The sequence below is a fragment of the Ictalurus punctatus genome, chromosome 29 (genome assembly GCF_001660625.3).
Source record: "Ictalurus punctatus breed USDA103 chromosome 29, Coco_2.0, whole genome shotgun sequence".
Classification (NCBI taxonomy): domain Eukaryota; kingdom Metazoa; phylum Chordata; class Actinopteri; order Siluriformes; family Ictaluridae; genus Ictalurus; species Ictalurus punctatus.
In genome coordinates this window covers 15,867,587-15,889,683 of record NC_030444.2, presented here as the reverse complement: position 1 = coordinate 15,889,683, position 22,097 = coordinate 15,867,587, and the positions used below count along the sequence as shown (strand labels likewise).

At 39.1% G+C, this 22,097-nt stretch overlaps 2 protein-coding genes and 1 non-coding gene across 4 annotated transcripts; all 3 read right to left on the bottom strand.

Annotated features, from left to right (window-relative positions):
• Positions 1-2,070: 2,070 nt before the first annotated feature.
• trnal-cag (transfer RNA leucine (anticodon CAG)) lies at positions 2,071-2,153 on the bottom strand. The gene has a single exon. It is a non-coding gene; the product is annotated as a tRNA-Leu (tRNA).
• A 769-nt stretch (positions 2,154-2,922) lies between these two features.
• LOC108260622 (adipose secreted signaling protein) lies at positions 2,923-10,333 on the bottom strand. 2 transcript variants are annotated; one of them, XM_017461048.3, is made up of 6 exons: positions 9,967-10,333; positions 6,407-6,513; positions 6,076-6,212; positions 4,966-5,116; positions 4,152-4,277; positions 2,923-3,792 (listed from the first exon to the last, which is right to left on the bottom strand). In XM_017461048.3, exons 2-6 carry the CDS (start codon positions 6,495-6,497, stop codon positions 3,698-3,700), a joined length of 600 nt encoding a protein of 199 aa, XP_017316537.1. In that variant the 5' UTR covers positions 6,498-6,513; positions 9,967-10,333; the 3' UTR covers positions 2,923-3,697. The 2 variants fall into 2 exon arrangements, with proteins under 2 accessions (XP_017316537.1, XP_017316538.1); XM_017461049.3 differs by having other exon boundaries at positions 6,407-6,510.
• An 83-nt stretch (positions 10,334-10,416) lies between these two features.
• Positions 10,417-20,279, bottom strand: btr01 (bloodthirsty-related gene family, member 1). Its single transcript, XM_017461013.3, has 8 exons — positions 20,060-20,279; positions 17,648-18,316; positions 17,470-17,565; positions 15,703-15,936; positions 14,265-14,412; positions 13,046-13,087; positions 12,806-12,832; positions 10,417-12,233 (listed from the first exon to the last, which is right to left on the bottom strand). Exons 2-8 carry the CDS (start codon positions 18,311-18,313, stop codon positions 11,689-11,691), a joined length of 1,758 nt encoding a protein of 585 aa, XP_017316502.1. The 5' UTR covers positions 18,314-18,316; positions 20,060-20,279; the 3' UTR covers positions 10,417-11,688.
• Between the last annotated feature and the right edge of the window lie 1,818 nt (positions 20,280-22,097).

The window sequence follows — 22,097 nt, the reverse complement described above, 5'->3', positions numbered from 1 at the left end:
TATTTCCTGTTTGTGTTCTCGCATGAAAGGTCCAAAAAGATCACTAACGAACTAGTTTATTTTCAGCTTTATGGCTGATTTTCTCTCTAATAATCACACTTTAACAATACTCAGGACCCACCATAGTCTCTTATCCACCTCCATGAACATTACACATTACATTGACGCACAACCCCACATTGTTTCAGACTGCTGTACTCAACCTTTTTACTCCGACTGTGAGCGTTTGCACTGGCCCACTTTTGCACATCCTGCACTAATGTACACTTAATGTGTTTATTTTTATTTTCTTAAAATGCTCAAAGTTTTTTTATGCTTCTCATTTTCATAATATTCTCTCTTGTTTATCTTATTAATATTAAATTATTTCTTGCATTTTCATGTTATTGTTAAGCGCCAGTACACCAAGGCAAATTCCTTGTACATGTAAACCCATGGTACTTGGCAATAAAGGTGATTCTGTTTCTGATTCAAAGTGTTTCACTATAAAATATTCAAACCAAATCTAAAAGGAAAAAAAACACCATAAAATAACACGACACACAAGACCGCCAGCAACAGACAGAAGCAATAAATCATCAAGAAATGTATACGACAAAGCACACTACCTGTGATAGCGATTGGTAAAGCTAAAACATAAAAGTGGATTTTAAGCCGTCTCTTAAATGAGGCCGTAGAATCAGAGAGTCTAATAACGAGAGGAAGACCACAGGAAATTTTACGTTTATCGGAATGTACAGCAACAGCACAATCCCCCATTCCTGTTCTTGGAACAGCCAAAAGTCCCTGATTAGAAGACCTCAAAGACCTGCACTTGCATAAGGAGCTAACAATTCACAAATATACTCAGGAGCTTTACCATGTAAAGCTCAAAAGGTAAGCAACAATACTTTAAAAACAGTTGTCACTGTCAGACAGTGTATAGAGGCAAGCACTGGACTAACGTCATCCTAATGTCTAGTCTTTGTAAGAAGACAAGCAGTTGCATTATTAATGAATTGAAACCAAGCAAAAGCTCTTTGAACGAGGCACGTAAATCAGGCATAACAATAGCCCTACCAACATGAAGCCCTAGCATGAAGTCCTTTCTGTTTCCTGGAAGGATAATGCACGTCTAATTTTAGCAATATATTTTAACTGGAAAAACGAGACCAAGAACAAGAGGAAGTTACTTGATGTGCATTGAAATGTTTAAGTGAGGATCAAAAATAATGTCTAGTGAAAGGATTCACTGTTGACGTGAGAGAACCAAGAGCTACTTGCAAATCCATAGAAACTGTCGGGCCAACATTCATTTAATTTAACATCCAGGCCTTAGAAACATTTGTGTAGTTGATAAGTTCTTGTCCGGTACCAGTCACAGAACCAGAATGTGGACCCTACACTGGCTGATTCCTCTCGTCTGAGCTTGGGAAGAAGTCACACCAACACCATCGTTCAGTGAAAGATTCTTATAGTTTAATGATACAGAAAGCATAGTATATATACGCACAGAAATATTGATATAGAATGATAAATGTCGCTTGGAACAGGTCACAGATCTTCACAAGTCATCTATCACGTATGTTCGAGTGACTATTCTACCAGATAATAATAATAAGAGGCAGAAGAAGAACCTAGAGAGAGAGTGAGGGAGAAAGGGTGATCAGGAATGCAAAAAACAACACATTCCACGAACACAAAGCAATTTGGTTCCGGTACATCGTGACACAAACTAGAGACCTTCAGAACTGTGACACAGAGGTCATACCTGAAACTTATCAGTAGTCCAAAAGGGTTTAAATTAAAAGTGAGATAGCTTCCTGTTGTTTTTATCTCTGTTTCATCAGAGAACAGTGTAGAAATGTGGACATGTAGTGATGTGAAGTTTCAAAAGTGTAGAAAAAGTGTCAAATACTAACTCAAATAAAACAATACATAAACAGGGCAAGAAGACAATTTAATATCACTTTTCACTTAGAAGAGAGCGGTGAATGTATTTACACTACATAGATCGCTATTATGATATTGTTCCCTTATTTGTTCCCTTTTTATAATATTTTTGTTTGTTTTTGAAATGAGAAAAGTATTTGTCAGAAGTGGGATTCGAACCCACGCCTCCAGGGGAGACTGCGACCTGAACGCAGCGCCTTAGACCGCTCGGCCATCCTGACATACAATTTTATTTACGGTGTGAGACAATGAAAGCACAATTTTACCGTAAAGTTTGTAGTAAATGCTACGACTGTATCCTCACAGTACAGAATATTATCTATAGTCCATAAGTAAACATCCATAACAATAAAAATCTACAAGTATTCAAGTATTCTCAGAAATCAAAGAATTTGCCGTTTTTAATTTGCTTTGCTGATGAAATGCGCGTGCGCTGGACTCGGTCAGGTTTATTACGGATATCTGTACACTAGGTGGCAGTATACACCTAAACAAATACCTACACACCAGAAAATCTCTCCTTGTCCAGAACTAGGCGTTATGTAGACGTGGACACCCATCCCTGCTGGAAAAAAAACAATATAAACCTCATGCAATATTTTTAATGGTTATAATGGAAATTGTATTGGTTTCATTGGTAACCGTATGGTCCCTGTGGGTATCTACTGGTAATTTGTTGCCTTCTATTGGTGGCATGTCTAGTGGATACCATTAAGGACTAATAATTGTTTTGGTGGTTAGCTGATGGTTTTTAATGGTGTTCGTACTGGAAAACATCAGAACTTTGATGGGATTGCAGTTTGTAGGAAATAGAGTATGGCATCATTTAAGATACAAAAATGTTGTTATTTTCAGCATCTGAAAAGCTTTTTTCCACTTCTCAGATTTGCAGATTCATCCATTACCACTGAAGCTTATCTGGAAAAGTTTTATTTATATTCAATCTGACCACCCCAGGTTTGGACATCAGAGAAAACATCAAAACAAAACTACAGTCTGAAGAAGTGTTAGATTTAAACATTTTATTTATTAATAAAATAATATGCTCTTGTTTTTAATATCTTCTTTATAAAGGAACATTAAATCAGGGATATTCTATTAATAAGTCTATTAATCAGGGATAAAAATTAATCTACCTTCTTGCCAGGCAGTTTATAGTTAAAAATAATTAGAAACTCATGACTAAATGGGAAGCACTGCATTATAACTATAATACTGTAAGATTCTTACCTTATATGGTAAGGTTTGTGTGGCAGCGTGCATTCTTATGAACGTGGTATGAATAACTAGCTTTGAAGACAATGAAGATAATAACTGTGCTGTATTGTCAGTGTTTAGAAGAATTCTTTTTTGCATTACACACATTACTACAGCATGCACAGAAAAGCTGGAACTCTCCAGATCTGACCAAAGGACCTCGGTCGCAACTCAATGAACTCATTAATTTAAATACTAACTGGCTGAACAAGAGAGGAGTGAATCTCAGTCTTGAACCAAATGATTCACTGATTCATGCGGTATGGCACACATGCAGTATTGCAAATATGACACTGTCTACAAACCACATGTTCCTCGAGGATTTCCTGACAACCGTCACTTTTATGAAGAAAGCAGAATCAGATTTATAAGTGACAATATTTATCTTAAACCTGAAAGAACATGTTCACACGGTGTCCAGGATCAGATTTAGGCATGATTACGAGTCGAGTGTGTTCTGAGGCATGTTCGCATAGTTCGTTTATTCCTCTCAGAAAGGAGCGTTTGCTCAGATCTTCTTTCTGTTGTTGGTTTTCGAACTGATGTCCTCAGGTCCCAAACAGCGTACTCCCTCCATCAGCATGGGTGTTCCGTGATGGGGGTCTGCAAAATGAATCGCAAATTTTTTGTGTGAACACTCGTACTAGCGATTTACATACATATAAGTTTGTATCCAGCTTGATAAATGAGGCTCAGAAAGACTGTGAGAAAATTATTTCTAATTCATTGATCTTCAGGAAGTGATTTATCCTGGTCACAGTGTCTGAGGGACAGGACATCACCATGTACACACAGACACACCCTCACACTAACTCATTATTTATTTTATGAAATACTGATTTGAACGTTATTAAAAATGATATAAGAAGTGAATATTTAACTTGGAAAATCTTGTACAAATTTAATTCACACTGATTCGGACTTAAACAGACTAAAGGGTGTGAAAGCGCTCTTATTCTCACCCATCACTCTGGCGTGTAGTCGGACTTTAACACTGCTGTCTCTCCTGCTTCTGTTGACAAGTGTGAGCTCATCCTGTACCACTCCTTCCTGCTGAGCGATGTACTCGCACACCACCTTCACTCCTCCTACAGACAGTGAGAACAAGGGAAGTGAAGATGTGTGTGTGTGTGTGTGTGTGTGTGTGTGTGTGTGTGTGTGTGTGTGTGTGTGTGTAAAAGTGTAACAGGAAATTTGAAATTACATGACAGAGAATGGAGACATTTTGGAGGCTTTAGGTGAGAGGATGCTGTAATTTTCAAATGGGCGAAGCTGACCCCTAGTGGTACTTGGGGGTACTGTTAAAAGTAACTAGGTAGGAAGTCAGTCAGTCTTTGGCTTAAAAAACAATTCTGGGCTTCTGGAGAAAAAAAAAAGTAGTATTTTGTTTGTGAGAAAAACTATTAAATTATTCATGTATATTATTATAACAACTTAATTAGACTTGACCTTCTAAAACCTGTTTATTTATTATTAAATGCTGATTACAGTCTCTGCTCTTCTGCTTCCTGTGTCACAGTTTGAAATCCACTGCAGGGTGTATAAATAATTAAACACATAAAATTACAAAGTCAAAACATTCTAATAGAGAGACGATTATATTATAGTGAATCCAAATAAATGTACTATACTTTACTGTAGATATTTTTTTCTGGTCTTAATAGTGATGGCACCTTTTTGGCTCTTTGCTTCTGACTGGAATTTATTTTTAAAAAAACTTTAACGCTTACTGTAAATCTGATAACCCGTGAGACTCTGTGTGGAAAGCGGCGTTACCTTCAGGGCGTGGTACAATGCGGGTGGCACGCAGACGCGGTTTGGGCGTGGTGCGTAAAGCCGGGGAGAGTGCGGTGTCTTTTCCCAGAGTGGGGACTTGCGGGATCGAGAAGACGATCTCATATTTATGTTGGATTTTCAGGAATCCTGCCTACACAGAGATGAGAAAGCTCAGTGGTACATCGTGAGGACGGAAAGCTAATAAAACACTATTAATTCATCCACATGTGCTTAAAACTCTTGTAATTAAAGGTGGATAGATTGGCACAAACTTTACACAAGTGAAAGTGAGTAATGATGTCTGTGGAGCAGGGGTGTACAATCTTATCTGCAAAAACCGCTGTGGGTGCAGGTTTTCATTCCAATCAAGGAGTCACACCTGATCCCACCTGTTTAATCAGGTGATCTTAACTTTCAATAGACTCGGGTGTGGCTTCTGCTCGGTTGGTTGGTTCAACATTAATTTGCTTTACTGGTTTAGATCTTATGTACGTGACAGAACACCTACACACTGTAAGTGTAAATTAGAAAAGGAAAAAGAAAGCACATTACGGAGTCATGTAAGGATCTTACGTCTGTTTTGAAAATACAAAGGTCCAAAATGAACCATTTCATGCACACATTATTTAGCCGCATATCCAGATGCTTTTATATTCTCTCCTTTTCTTTTACTTAAAATTGCAAGATGTATTTTGGTTCTGTCTAAATATTATTTCTATTAAAAAGACATTACCCATTAGCCCCAACATGTCACATGTCTCCAGCACACTCACCTGTGTCTCATGCCACCTTGATTAACACTACTATATATAGTCCTATTTTCTCAGCGTCGTGTGCCACCGTATCACAGCTAGTCTGTACGTTCTTGCCGCGTAGCCACAGTTTATGTGTATTATCCTTGTTTTCATGTCTTTGTTGTTTCATTAACATTTTCTTTAATAAATAATCTGCACTTGTATCTGCCTTCGCCTCTGAAACGTGACGATATGTAACAGACTAGTCCAACTTCCAAGTGCTGGCGCTATCCATCCACGCTGGTCTTGAGAAGGTACCAAACAATAGTTTAAATTGCTGTACTCTGTAGTGTTAGAATTGGCATACGAGTGTCACCTTGACCAGGTAAGCTCCATCGGGCTCGGCTACGGCGGTGATGATCTTGTCCTGCTGCGTGTCCTCACCGCTGTCACTGAGGACATTGTCCTCCGTCTCGTCTGGGAAATGGACACCTCCGCCTTTGGACGTGGAGCCTGTCGGGGTGAAGGAAAGTGAGAGAACGAGATGGTGACAGATTACAGAGACGTAACAGTGAGTGGGAGGGAAAAATAGACACAGCGTGGATGTGTGACGGAGAAGAAAAATAGAGTAGAAACAGAGCTGATTTATTGATCCACACACACATATACACACACACACACACCCACACACACATTCACTCACTCACTTTTCCTTCCTGTTGCCATGTCAACACAAGGCTGTGAAAGACGGGTGGTGGTGTTCAGTGTCAGTGGGATGTCATCGCTAATAAGCAGCATCCACCGTGTGTCCCTGCTGAGACACGACAGAACAGTTACTTTCACTTCCTGTCCTTCTGCACAATGTGTTCTTCAAACCAGGGCTCTGAAAGTCAAATATTTATCTGAACTTTATTTTATTAAATCAGGGTAGTCACACTGAGGTTATGTCTCTTTCTGACGTGAGCCCTGGCCAAAAGGCAGCACAAATTACGACTAAAAACATTCACAAACAGAAAGAAAACAAGAGCCTTCATACTGAAACAATTAACATAAATAGCTTAACATCTGATCAGGGAGTTGATATAGTGTCCCTATTCCAGGGCATAAGACAACACACAAGCCACAGGGTGAGCACCTCCTGCTGGCCACACTAACACCACTTCTAGCAGCAACCTTAGTTTTCCCTAGGAAGTCTCCCATCCAGGTACTGACCAGACTGATCCGATCCCTGCTCAACTCCAGAAGGAAACCATGCAAGAACTGCAGGGAGATACAGCTCTAGCATAGTGTGCCCCGAATGATAAAAACAGCACCATCCTCTGGATGAGACGTTAACCCGAGGTCCTGACTCTCTGTGGTCATTAAAAATTAAAGGACACTTATGGTAAAAGAGTAGGGGTATAACCCTGGTGTCCTGGCGAAATTCCCCCATTGGCCCTTCTCTATCACCCCCTAATAATCTCCATCTGTATTGACTACATCACGCTCTCCTCTCCACTAATAGCTGGTGTGTGGTGGGGTTCTGGCGTAGCATGGCTGCCTTCACATCATCCAGGTTACTAACTAACGATAACTAACAGCTTTCTTACTAAATTCAGATTTCACCTCAGGAACCTCAAAATAAATACAACTGTAACAATGTAAATTGTACAATGGGCTATACGTTTGCAACATTACTGATACAAAGAAAGAAATATAAAGACAAATATACTAATTTAAGGTCTTTTTTAAGGATCCAAAGGAGCATTTGGTTTAAAACATTAAATTATAAGTGACACGTTATAGCTGGTGAAAGTAGGTGCACTTTGTTTTATAACCTTCAATACGTCCGGTTTAAATGGTATGACAGAGAGGTATATGTAGTGAGGAGCTTAAGTAGTGAAGTTCACCTGTTCATCTTCTCAGACCGAGCTTTAATCTGTGACTGGTGTTACATAAACCTCTTTATTCCCTCGCTGATGAAATTCAGCTGCAGAAGCACAGGGTCACTTAAGCCTCCGATTGTGAACAGGTTTTTTGCCAGTAATACAGTACAGCTGCGTTCAGCAAATGCTTATAAATAGCAATAAATTTGTTTATTACACTAATTCAAATAATTATAAACTGACTTGAAACAACTGATTTAATATTTAAGTTTTATAGTTAATCTTTAAAATTGTTTTAAAAATAAGTAAATAAATAATAATAAAAAATGATCATTTTCAGTGTTAAATATTTCTTATGTATGTTTTAAACATGTATGATTAAAAACAAATAAAAATAAATGATCAATTTAAAGATGGAGTATAACACATATCTCAGGTCCTGTTGGGTTTTATTGATATATTTGATACGTCACAGATCTCAGAACCAAAAACGGGTTTTCAGCCTGATGCCATAGGAGAACCCTTTTAAGTTTCACAAAGAACCTTTCACTCTCAAGTTCTTTAGAGAACCGTCTATTTACAGGCGCTTTAAAGAACCCACAAATAGTTCTTCCCTGCAGTGCCACAAAGAACCATGTTATCAGTATATAAGTTTTCTAAAAAACATTTTTTAAAAACTCCAGTTAGTGCTTTAAGGAAACAAAATAAGGTTCTTAAGACTGATGCCTGACATGAGAACCTTTTGCAGTCCCACAAAGAACCTTATAGGTTTCACTTTAACCTCTTGATACCTTGAAGAACCAATACACTGCTCTGACGAACCTATAATGAACCATAAAGAACCTCTTCAATCTCCAAAGAACCATATAGCTCAACTCAAGAGCCCTATACAATGAAAAATGGTCCATGACAAGAAGAAGGCTCTTTGCAGAATCTACGGTGCTGTAAAGAACCATTGAAGAACCTTTCTTTTTAAGAGTGCATCAACATCATCATCATCAAGCTGGATTTTTGGCTGATGTAAGATTCTTCACTGTACGGCAGAACCACGTGTAATAAAGGAAATAAAAACATGGGAAATTTCTAAAGCTGAATGAGCAGCAGTGTGTGTGTTTGACTCAAATGTATTGACTCAGCGCTACGGTTTGATTCCTCAGAATTTTACTGCGAGTGGTTCCTCAGCGGGATTCTGCAGCATCTCATAAATACTTAACTGACCTTGTTCCATCCGACCTCTACCTCCTCTCCTCGTGCGGCATTTTAATCCGGTGGCATTTTATTTGAAAGTCAGATCAGTAAACACTGATGATAACTCCACCCTGACTTTTCCTGTGTCATGTGTGATATAAGAGGGAAAAAAACCCTGTTTTCACTAAATAAACACGGATGATTTACATCTTCAGAGTGTCTAATCGTTGTTAATGCACCGTGTAATCTGATCATTCATCATTTAATCGATTCACACCGTGTACAGCAACTGTGTACCTGCAGCGAGTCATGTTTTAGACCGAGGGAGCTGATTCAGAGTCTGATCTCAGCTCAGAGGAATAAAAACAAGTGTCGTTCTTACTGCTGAGCAGGTCAGACGATGATATCGACGATGAAAAGAGGAGCTGCTGAGGGGAAGGACTGTTTATAGCTGCTGTAACGGATAAGTGAGAACAGAAATGAACTTGTTTTGGCAGACATTAAATGTAGAAGAAATATGATGTCATGTTTAATCAATAAAACATTGTAATTGTTGCTGTAAGAGGAATAAAACATGGAGATGTGCTGTTAGAGGAAACAGTCACTCGGCTCCATCTCACCACCCTGTCCTGGATCATTTTCCTTTCACTGCATGATGCCAGGTGTTTTATTCCTGACTTGAAATCGATATGGATTTATGAAATGTATAAGAGAGGATGGAGAATAATAACACAAAATACTTCACCGATGACCAAAAACCATACAGAAAAATCATAAAGCCGTCCCAGGATGTCTGTAACACACAGCACTTATACATGCAGTGATACACTATACATATAAATCACACATCTATAAAGTATTAATAAAGTGTGTCATGTTTAAAGCGGGGATTAGGATGGCAGATGAAGGAGAACAGATGGAGCCTCAGCGTGATATTTATTCATATATACACACAAATCCGATCTGATCTGATCTGTCTTTTTTTATGTAATTAAGTACCTTAAATAAAATACTGCACTCATTGTGTGCATGTTTTAATGAACTGAGAGAATAAATAACACTTTAAAATTGCCAGCGTTTTAGAGTTTGGCATCAAGGTGAGTGTATCTGATGGGACATCGTGTTCACATACACACACACACACACACGCACACACACACACATTCTCTCTCTCTCTCTATGCGGGTCGGTTACCGAGGGGAAAACGCACAAACCTGTGTGCCGGGATTCTCCGCGTGTCTCTCAGATGCAGGAGAAACCTGATGTGTGATCTGATGCGCGCGTGCGTGCGTGCGTGTGTGTGTGATCTGATGCGCGCTTGCGTGTGTATGTGTGTGTGTGTGTGTGATCTGGTGCGCGCTTGCGTGTGTTCCGAGGTGCGTGTTCTGTTTCTGTCCTTCTTGACGCAACTGTGCAGCACCTTTGACGCGACACGTCAATCACGGAGACGCGCTTCACCCATTGGTCGAGTGGAGATCATACTAACCCCGCCCCTAATCTCAGAGGCAGGCTGTTTTGCGTGTTCTATCCTCATAAAAAAAAATGCTAAGAATCTTTAACGAATTATTAATATATAAAATAATGTATAATTATGAATATAATAATAATGTCAGCAATTATTGTATCTTAGCAAAACACTATCTACATGAAAAAAAAAAAACAGGGACAAAAAAAGAAACATTTTTATTCACATTATTCACTCAGTACAGTCAGGATTGTGACCAGGAATCAATTTTGTATTTCACAAATAATTCAGAGGAGCAAAAGTGAGATTAAAGGTAGATATTCAGTCTGTGCAGGATTTCACGTGTTTTTTGTCTGCGTTGAGGCCAAAAACGTTTGATTTTGCTGCGGCTTTTTTCAAAATCTGAGATGCAACTTGTGGCGTTTTTGGTGATTTTTTTGCAGAAAATTACTCAAATTGGTGAGACCTGAGCACCCAGAGCAGTATCAGCATGTATTAAAAATGAGTGCAAGGTGACGTGAATTACGCACACACAAAGGTAGCTGTGAGCATGGAGCTCAGAAACAGTCACACACCGGAGAGCACTTCAGTCCTGCGAGCACTGAGCACAGAGACACGCCCACTTCCTTTCCTCTGCATGCAAATTCATGCCAACATCTTAAACATTAAAGTCAGCATGAGGAGTTCATCGCTAGCAGCACACATCGGCTAGATGAGAAAAAATATCTACACACAACACACGGTGGTTGAAAATAACTGCTCTTCGTTAGGTTGTTCTTGACGATCCGCCACTATCCTTTATTAAAAACGAAGGATTCTGATGCAGCGTAAAGAATAAAAACGCACTTTACACACAGTTGTACAGAAACACTTTCTGAACTGAAACAAATCCCACTCTTCTCCACTGCAGCCTCACTCCATTCAAGCTAACTAATATAGCTAGCTAGCTAATAGAGTGCTGCAGGAATGAGTCCTAACACTCGGGAATGAGTTAGCATTTTAGGATTATTTTGGATAAATACCTGAAATAATGTCTATAGTGAACACAAGCTCAAGATTTTTTCACGTATTTTATTCTATGACATAAATTACATCAGTAATACCCCACTCGTGATTTCTTTTAAGCTGTGTGTATTGAAAAGGACGGTTGCTAATATGTGGCTAAATGGCACTTCAGAGGCTGTCGGGGAAATTAAACATCATCACGCCTCTACTACAGCTTTGCTGTTTTTATACTCGTTTATACTATTTTCCGTAATTATCCAAAAGCCAATGGAGAAATCCTATTAGCTTTTTGTCGAGGGAACCAGGGTGATGCTAACTTCTGGGTTGGCCTACAAAAATTCCTCATCCCTGCAACAGTCTATACGCTTCATTTAAAATCAACTCGCAGCTCATTTCGCTATCACTATCGTTATAGACGAGTACGCTTGCATTTTGTAAAAGATTAAAATGTGTTGAGCAGCGATTTTCACTCAGACAGAATGATGGGACAAATGACAAGAGGAGCCTCGTTTTTCCCGGATTTGTTGGTGCAGGGACTGAAGCACGGATATAAGGTTTCAGTAAAGAAATAGACATTTGTGAAAATAAGTGCCATGGTGTCAGCATTATAAAAAGACACTTGTCCTTTTTCATAGTCAACGAAAATCCCAACCTTCTGAGGTTTGGGGTTCAGGTAAATGGGCATCGACGGATTGGCACGGAAGGCGTATTCATGCTGGTCTCGCAGACTCAGGAGCCAGTAGCCATTAGTCGGACTGATCGAGATCTTCCCCTTGCGTTTGATCGAGCGATTGACCACACCCAGGTCCCAGTCTGTCTTCTCACCCACGTGGACCTCCCAGTAATGGCGGCCTGAGCTGAAGCCTTGGCAGCCGAGCACACAGACCACGCGGTCGAAGCGTTCAGGCACGTCCATCACGGCCTGATAGTGGTCAGTGCAGTACACCTGCTTACAGTCCTCAGAGATCATCAGTCTAGGGTGAGCAGAGTCTCGGTCCAGAGTAACGTCCACTGAGAGAGGAGCAATGTCCATGTTTAGAGGATTAATATGTAAGGAATAAAACACTACGGGGAGTGCTGTTATAGAAAAATAATCCACAGTGGGCTAGCATGATATGGCCTGATGTGAACTTTCCTATAACAGCAAGTCCTGAAGTGTTTTATTCCTTTTATACAACAGGTACAATTAGTAATTTATTAATGAGCAGAAAAACTTTGAATCTCTGAAGTAAAACTGTTCAGCTCATTTTAACAAGAAAGTTGATAGCGGCTGAAATTTGGACATAAATCTCATAAATGATGAAACTGAGTGGATTGAACTCTGCACATTCGCAATGGAAGCTCGTCTAAAGTATTTTGTTCAAATCACAGTCTAGTAACTAAACGTGACAAGTTTTTTTTTTTTAATGTTTTAAATCTTCTTCTTTCTTTCTTTCTTTTTTAAAAAAAATAAAATAAAATAAAATAAAATAAAATACAGGAGCGTCCACAAGGCGGCAGCGGAGTTCAAATATGAAGGTTTCATCTGGTGGAGCTGGAATTTGTACAAAGTGACAAAGAAGAATTGAGGGAAAAAAACTCACATGCATAGTCCTGTATTTTACAAAGTCCTACAAGTGAAAGCACACACACACACACACACACACACACACGAGAAAGAGAGAGAGGACGAGAGAGAGATTAAAATAATATGTACTAAAAGTGATCTCTCATGGTGGTGCAAAGTTTATAAAATTATTGCGTGCATTCAGAAAAGAAAATTACATCACCAAAATTTCTGTTTCTACTCCAAATTAATGAAAAGAAAAACAGATTAAACTCACGTGGTTGTTGTTTTACAGGTGATTCCATCGCTGAATGTAAACCTGTAAAACACACACACACACACACACACACACACACACACACACACACACACACACAAACTTTTAGGCTGAATCCTTAAAGATACATCAGTGTTCCCCAAAACCCACTAATGTGTTTTTAAAGGTAAAAGATTCACAATAAATATCCGTAAGATGTAGTGTTGATGGTACCATCCCAGTGACATGGGAACGTACAGTTTGATCCCTTTATTTCAAACAAAAAACTGTATATTTCAGGCACTAAATTAAGGCAAAGCATTTATAGTTCATTAAAGACCAAACACTCTGACGTCCCAGTGATGGACTGTGTTCATTAACCTGCCTTAACTGTGCAGGATAAATCTTTATTAAAATGAATATTAATGGAGCTGTATTCGGTTTGACTACACTGTTTTGTCAGCAGCACAGCTGTTAAATCAGCGCTTATTCCCCTCGACTCCCGACTGCATTCTCACACACTGTAAAACATCTGGTTCTTTATGTCTTAATCCTGTTTGTGACTGTAAGACTAGAAGAATTTCAGCTATGAGCTGTATTTCCATGCACACAGACGGAATGTAGACGCATGATGGCACAGTGGCGGCATACGAGTGCAAGGATTTTTATTATTTAAAAAAAAAAACCTGACATCTAGAGTGTTTTTGTAAAGCGGATTTATGTCAGCGTTAATCTAATAAACCATACAAGTCTTCATAGTCGGGGTTCCCTATAAAATAATAATAATAATAATAATAAAAAACACCCCCTTACAGAAAACTTCACCATATCAACGATTACACACACTTTCCAACCCGTTTATGTGGAGTTGCTGGCATACAAATCCAATCAATGAGCTGTTACTATAGAAACAATAACGTAATAGAATGAGTACATTCATATAAACCTTCAATACCTTCTGACCAATCAGAAATCAGCTGCTTATAGTTTCAAATTTGTCACTGTACAAATATCACCGAGCTGAGCGAGTCAGTTTTATTTCAAAGACAAAGAGAGTCAATTTGATTGGCCGTGCCTCAACCACACTTCATGATAATATAATACTTCTAACCCCGCCCCTTTTTACAATCTATGAGACAGTACTAATTTACAGTATGTAATATCGAGACCATGTATCTCAGTGATATTATGGTGATATTTTTTCCCTGATGATGGAATTAGTGGAGCGGTGTGTGTTTACAGCTCTGCGGCAGCTTCCTCAGCTCGTCCTGGACTTTCTCCATCATTTCAGTGACGTTTTTCAGAACCACTCCGGCCGTGGGGTCGGCGCCCAAAGTCACTTCTGTCCAGCTCTTCATCGGAGGACCCGCAGAGAGGGACGGATACGTCTGCGAGGAGAGAGTGAGAAAGAAAGATGGACTGATGTTGTATATTGTACATTCTCTCTGAATTTTGAGGGAAGGAGATGTTGGTGAAAAAAAAAACATTAACTAGTCGCAGCAACAGCTTATAAAAACAACAACAACAACAACATCAACTTCAATGACATGCAATTACTTATTTTCAGCATTTGAAAGCAAGGAAATACAGCTTTACACTCAGTGAAAAATCCCAGAATCTATGAACATGCATAAATATGCAAATTACAAACCTCCTGCTTTCCTTAATAAACTAGCTCACATTAGTAAAGCAAGTAACATGGGTTAGCTAGCCATCTTAGCACACAGGTCAGCACAGAAGTTTCCCAGACGTGACAGATTGGTCTGTTTTGTGGCGTCACTAACTTTTTCGTCCATCATCTTTGTACAGAATGATGTTTTTAGAAGTGTTTTTTTCTTTTCTTTTTACACATATGAGGGGATGGACTGGTTAATTACAGGGTAAAGACTGTGAATGCTGTCCATGGCTGTTTTTCAGTTCCATGTGGTGTGACAGATGAACAAAAGAAACTCATTTACAGTTACGGCAAGCAACAGAACCATTTTCTCCTGACGTAAAGGTATTAAAACTGTTATTCAAAGCACAGCAGGGTGTAATTCTGACTCATTACATTACAGTCTTATCCAAATGGGCAGAACGAGACAAGTGAGTCATATGGACTTTATCTGAAATGGAAACTACGTCAAGAAGAAGAAGAAGAAACTCATCACTGAATCTAGTTAATTTTCTGAACTATGAATGAGGGAGAACAAACTTAATAAAATTATAGATTATCATCTCGTCAAAAGCAAAAAAAAGAAGACATCTTAGCATGTGTAAATATCTTGATTTTAGACTGTTTTCTATTATTAAAATATTAAAATAGTTTTAATATATTTAACTAATAAATATACCTAATATACAACAACCAATTAAAAGCATAAAATACAATAGTCTTGTTCTTTTGGCAGATAATTTTTACGGTTGAAATTAATAAAAAAATATTAAGAAATAGATTCATTTCTGCATAAATTACTGACATGATGGATACAGACTATAATTCCAGAGATACCCCAGTAGAGAGTACACTACACACCTCCAAATAGAAAACTAATTCCACCTGAATAGGGCTTTTGTAACGTTACTGACAGCACTAATGATCATTTAAATATATACGTATATACAATTTTTATTTCTAGATATATATATATTTACATTTGCACTAGTAATATGATCATGATGATGGTTGTTGTTCTGACCTTGAAGAAGCTGAAGTAGTCGTTGGACTGACAGAGCTGAGACAGCATGCTGATCCTCTTCCTCAGTTCGGTGATCTCCAGCTGAAGGTCCCGGATGAGGGCCTGTGAGCGAAGTTCTGCAGCAGCACGGCCCATCTCCACTACCTCCAACACCTCGGCCTGAGATCTCTCCAAGGAACCGATCAAGGCACGGAACATGCTCACCGTGATCTCCGCCTCCTGCTGTGCGTTTTCCTGAAGACAGAAACAGATGACGTTTTTCCAGTGGTGAGGTGTTGGTGCTGCTTCAGGGATAACCACTCAGTCTAGAACTGTTAATGGTTCTGCAGTTGGTGCTTTTGGGGAAACCCTTCACGGTTCTATGTAGACCCTACAACAATATTTTATTTATTAGAGTGCTCCCTACCAAGAACCTTTAATTGTCCAAAGGATCCTTAAAGCCTTTTCTTCTAAGAGTGTACATAATCAGATGCGGGCGTTTCCTTAAACACTGCATAAAAGTAGAACATATTTTACCATCTAAAATCGAATCATTTGTAAAATTTCACACAGCGTAATCAAAAACTTCTTAATCAAAAACTTCTTAATCAAAAACTGCTTAACTTGACAAATACATTTTTTTTATTGATTTTAGCTACTTATATTGAGTGTGTCACATAGGATTAACCCAAGCATTAGCAACACTTTTACTATTTATTTGTTGTTGTTCTCTCCCCAAACCACTGATTTATTTAAAAAAAAAAAAATATATATATATATATATATATATATATATATATATATATATATATATATATATATATATATATATATATATGTATGTGTGTGTGTGTGTGTGTGTGTGTATATATATATATATATATATATATATATATTTTTATTTTTTTTTCAGCACAGCTCTTCAAAACAGTTTTTATGTTGGTTTTTATGCAGTTTGTTGGTCATAAAAATGCACTGTTGAACTGATTGGTCAGGAGGTGTTGATTAATTCTCTAGAACAGCGACTCTGTCAGTAGTGCAGTTGCACATCACAGGTTTATTTACTATTAATGCGCTCGATCCAATACGTTATCGTTTCTATAGTAGCAGCTCGTTCACAGCAGATGCTCCACAGAATAAATTAATTCAAAACACGTGTAATCACTGATCGGGTGAAGTTTTCTGTAAGGAGATGTTTATTTAAGGTTTAAGGAGTCTCCAGTGTCAGCACTGTGTAACAGTCAGAGATAAAGCTGTAACTCTAAATTTTCCACATCTTCACACAGAGGAGTTTACACTTCTTTGTGATTTCTCGATTTTTCTATATTATTAACTTCAAGAGAGAATAAAGAGAGGGAATAAAGAGAGAGGATAAAGAGAGCTAATAAAGAGAGGGAATAAAGAGAGAGGATAAAGAGAGGGAATAAAGAGAGAGAATAAAGAGAGGGAATAAAGAGAGGGAATAAAGAGAGGGTTGGTGACGGAATGACTGTTTACAGCTGCTATAACGTAAGTGACAACAGGAACAAACTCGTTTCATGACAATTACCCAACCTTAAATGTTACTATAAATAGAGAAAAAGAGGTGTAGTCCTTAAATAAATAAAATATTCTAATCATTGGCATGTTGCTGTGGTATAAAGCAATAAAACACTTGGGGCTGTTATAGAGTGGTGACAGTAACTCTGTTTTCTTGTAACAGCAAGATGTTTTATTCCTTACTTATTTCAATCCTGGAGCAAAACTGTACATCAATATGTACAGAACGGACGGTGCTGAGATACATACTTGAATGTTAACAAGCGACATTTGAATGTCCTCAATCTTCTTCTCTCTGGCCATGATTAAACTCTGCAACTCCGCCTCCATGATCCCCAACTGAGACTGAGCACAGAAACCGATCACAGTCAGAAATTGGCATTATTTACATTTATTAGTTAAACTATTGGTATATTCACACTCTCACCTTCTTCACAGTCATCTCCCGCCGGGCCGGCACCACCGAGTGGCCATGATGGTCGCCCTCGGCACACATTGCACAAACACACGTCTGGTCGGTCCTGCAGAACATATCCAGGCAAAGTCCATGCTTGCTGCACTGTGGTCTGCTTGCGCTCGCTGAACCGAACCCGCTGGCGCTGAACCTCCTCCTGCTGGCTTCATATGGAGGTGGTGGTGAAGATGGTGACGACTCTTCCAACAAATTCCCGCTGGACGATGTCCTACGAAACCTGCTCTTCATTTCCTTCAACAGTCCTCCGGGCAGCTCTCCAGGTCGATGTGACCCGCTGATCTTTCGGTCCGAGATGCGAGGAGAATGAGAGCTTGCAGCTTGGGTACTGGTGGAGATCTCAGGACTTCCAGAGGTATCAGCCATGCGCTTGAACTGCTCTGTGATCTCCTTGAGGGTGTGATTGATGTGGAGCTCTGGGCGTTTGCGGAAGCTCTCCTTGCACAGCGGACAGATGCAGGCCTGGCCCTGGTTGTCCCAGTACGACGTGATGCAGGACAGGCAGAAGCTGTGGCCACATGGTGTGGATACGGGGTTGGTGAAGACGTCCAGGCAAATTGAGCAGGAGAACTGCTCCTCAGATAGGAAGTCCACAGGAATGGACATGGTCTGGATGGACATCGACTGAAGACGAAAGGAAGACACTTGTTGAAACTTGATGTCTGTGAGGTTTTTTGGTTCTCTATCAGATTTTAGATGTCTAATATTGCTAAATCAAGGCAGATAACAGAACAGCGGTAGATCTTCAGTAGTGCAGGCTGTTAAGGTTTTATTTAGAGCTCATTATTATGAAGATGAATTTACAGACACTCCTAAAGTGTACAAGATCCATCTTGTCTATTCATGTTGAGCTCTCGTGGGTGCAGATGGAAACAGCAGCCTTTTCAGTGTAAAGTTCAACTCTAAATATGCTTCAGTGAACATTATCCAGAGATGTGCTTATAACTCGGTAATAAATAATATCACCACAATGCATGAGTTCAGAAACAGTTAAGTGTCAAACACAAGCACAAACTCTGCTACTAGCAAGTTACATTTATTTATATGATTTTACTGAAATGATCTTTTACTAAACTCTAGGCATGAAAAATTAATTTTCTGAGCTAAAGATACGGTGGAACTGCATTCTTTCATTAATCTGCATTAAGCGATGACTGGAAAGAGATTTGTTTTTACAGTAGCTGCACTGACGTCCAGATCCGCTGCCACACTGAAGCTCACTGAAGACGAATGAATGAATGAAGGAAGGAATTGTTGTCTCATTACTCAGTAGAGTTACAAAAAGTCATTGATGACGTTTCAGAAATTAACTTAAATTTTGCTGAATATTTGGAATTTCTGTTTTTAGTTCAAGCACACTCTGTGAAGACTTTTTTTATTCATTAATAGTTGTCTAAAGTTTTTCAACTCAAGCAAAAAGAAAAGTGATGTATATAGAAAAATGATAGTATAGTGTTAATGCCTGTGTTGTTTTAATGTTGCGTGCAATGTTCAGGATGTGCCCACCTGTTGAAACCCTGCTGCCACCCCGCTGCCACCCCGCTGCCACCCCACTGCCACCCTATATCAAGATCCATAAAGCTTTACAGATCCATCACAACTCTGCCTGATTTTTCCTGTGACACAACATGGAGTAAGGCATTTCAAAAATTCCTTCACAGAGCATGCTTGTCCATCAACATCTCGACTGTGAATATTCTAAAAATGGAATGAGACAAGAATCAAAAGAGCGCCGAACAATTAATAAAATTCTCTTTAAAAAAGAGAACATTCTGGCATATCTATTTTTGGTTTTCTGACACACAAAGAAATAAAAATTTCAACCCAGTGAGCGTAAAAATATTTAAAAGACAAAAAAAAAGTGACGTCTAGATTGTTATAACTGGGAGCAGAGACGGCCTTAATGGTCATGTCCACATCAACACAGTGCCACAATAATACACACACTGAGCTACAATTTCATGCTTCACCAATCAGACTTTTTACTTTATATTTTCTTTGCTATATTTGAATGAATAATTGGGGAAATGTAGAAGCAGATGAAGACAAAGTGTGTTTCTACTCTGTTTACCATGGAATGAAGCTAAACCTGCACCAGTCTGTGAAAACAAGTGTCTTAGACACACACACACACACACACACACACACACACACACACACACACACACACACACACACAGTCTGTAAAGGAAACGAGTACAAAACTGATTTCAGATCAGTGCCTGAAGAAAAATTTCACCTCATGGATTTTAGTATAATAATAATAATAATAATAATAATAATAATAATAATAATAATTTAACAAACAAATGCATGCTGATGTTTAATATTTGTTTTGATCGTTAGGAGTGGTCAGGATGAGCTTACCTTCACTGCTGCTCTGCTTCAGGGCTCTTTACACTCATATACTGTCTACAATTAGAATTTTTTCCCTCCTTTTTTTGTCTTTTTTTCTTATTTTCTCTTTTCAGTTTCTCACAATTTAAGACGTTACTTGGAGGCTCGACTGTCTCTCTGACTCTGTCACACTCGTCCTTTTTCCTCTGCTGATGGCTAAAAAACTTTAGTAATGAACTCAGGAGGGAGGGTGTGACTGCATACCTCCACACACACACACACACACACACACACACACACACACACACACATACACACACACACACACACACACACACACACACACAAACAAAAACATGAAGACACCTGATAACCAGTCCAACAGGTTATACAGGTATAACCATTCATAAATACTTTAAAAACACCCCTCTCTCTCTCCCTCTCTCTCTCCCTTTCTTTCTCTCCCTCTCTCTCCCTCTCTCCCTCTCTCTCTGTCTCTCTCTCCCTCTCTCTCTCTCTCTCTCTCTCTCTCCCTCTCTCTCTCCCTCTCTGTCTCTCTCTCTCCCTCTCTCCCTCTCTCTCTCTCTCTCTCTCTCTCTCTCTCTCTCTCTCTCTCTCCCTCTCTCTCTCCCTCTCTGTCTCTCTCTCTCTCTCTCTCTCTCTCCCTCTCTGTCCCTCTCTCTCACTCTCCCTCCCTCCCTCTCTCTCTCCCTCTCTCTCTCTCTCTCTCTCTCTCTCCCCCTCTCCCTCTCTCTCTCCCTCTCTCTCTCCCTCTCTGTCCCTCTCTCTCACTCTCTCTCCCTCCCTCTCTCTCTCCCTCTCTCTCTCTCTCTCTCTCTCTCTCTCTCTCTCTCTCTCCATTTCTTTATCTCTCTGTGTCTCTCTCTGTCTCTCTCTCTCCCCCTCTCTCTCTCACTCATCTCTCCATCTGTCAGTTTTATAAATGTGTAAATGTTAGTAAATGAAGGTGAAACACACACACACACACACACACACACACACACACACACACACACACACACACGCACACACGCACACACAGAGTTTGTAATAGCTCCCAGCTGTTCTGGTGTTTTGTTTTTGTAGTATTAGAGATGAACAGTTACGTAATTGTAATTTGTTCCTCTAATCGCATATTACTAATTTGATTGGGCGTGAACGAATTATTTCCCATTTGCACCCAGTTGCTGTGTCGTTGTTGATATGGTGAAGATTTAACATTTATGGAAGGAGTCTCCAGTGTCAGTGTTTTGTAGCAGTCAGTGATGATGCTGTAACTTCAGGACAGAGGAGTTCGTGCTTTGTGGTTTCTGACACAAAATACACTCAAAACACAGGTTCAGTAAAAATACGAATATATTTCTAGATAACTGTTATTATTTTTGATATTTTGTTCTCTGCATTAAACACTTTTGTTATTTGGTATATTCTGTATTCCTCAGACGAAATGTGATTATTTTTTATTTTTTACAAAAGTATTCCCTTACACGGTGTTTGATGTTGTTTTCAGTGGGAAATTATTATAATAATCTTAACGAATAGGACTGAAAAACGCACAATAAGGTCAAATCACATTCATTAAAATGCGACATGAATGTTATTGATGATATTAGAGGGTTTTTTTCCCCCCAAAATCCATCACAATTCAGCTCAAATGAATTCTTCCTCTTCAGCTGCTGTGATGCCATGTCACATCTCCGTCATTAGATGTTTGTGTGAATGCAGTGGGCGAGGCAGTTCTGCGTTCTGATTGGCTGTTCAGGGTCTATTCTTTTACACAGGTGGCGTTATAAAAAGAAGCCCACAATAAAAATAAAAAGAAAGCAAAAACATGAGTTCATAAAATCAGCTACAGCACAGAACGATTCCGTAATTAAATTAGTATGTGTCTGTGTGCTGGTTTCTGATGGTTTCTAATGGAAGACCAATATACAAAAATAGCTGTATGAAGCTAAAAATAAAAAATATAAAAAGGTCATGTTTTTGTTTCAAAGCTCATATCTGCAGCCAGCTGTTAATGGAGGCGTGAATCCGGTTTAGACGAGTGAATGACACTCAGGATGTCAGG

Excerpts from the sequence above, each read along its gene's own strand:
- LOC108260622 (XM_017461048.3), bottom strand. The coding sequence starts at position 6,497 with ATGCTGCTTATTAGCGATGACATCCCACTGACACTGAACACCACCACC. Across the intron at positions 5,117-6,075 it reads ATGGAGCTTACCTGGTCAAG|GCAGGATTCCTGAAAATCCA; the intron begins GTGACACTCGTA and ends ATCTCTGTGTAG. Across the intron at positions 3,793-4,151 it reads ACTACACGCCAGAGTGATGG|ACCCCCATCACGGAACACCC; the intron begins GTGAGAATAAGA and ends TTCATTTTGCAG.
- btr01 (XM_017461013.3), bottom strand. The coding sequence starts at position 18,313 with ATGTCCATCCAGACCATGTCCATTCCTGTGGACTTCCTATCTGAGGAG. Across the intron at positions 17,566-17,647 it reads GGGAGATGACTGTGAAGAAG|TCTCAGTTGGGGATCATGGA; the intron begins GTGAGAGTGTGA and ends TTCTGTGCTCAG. Across the intron at positions 13,088-14,264 it reads GAGGAAGCTGCCGCAGAGCT|GTTTACATTCAGCGATGGAA; the intron begins GTAAACACACAC and ends TGTGTTTTACAG.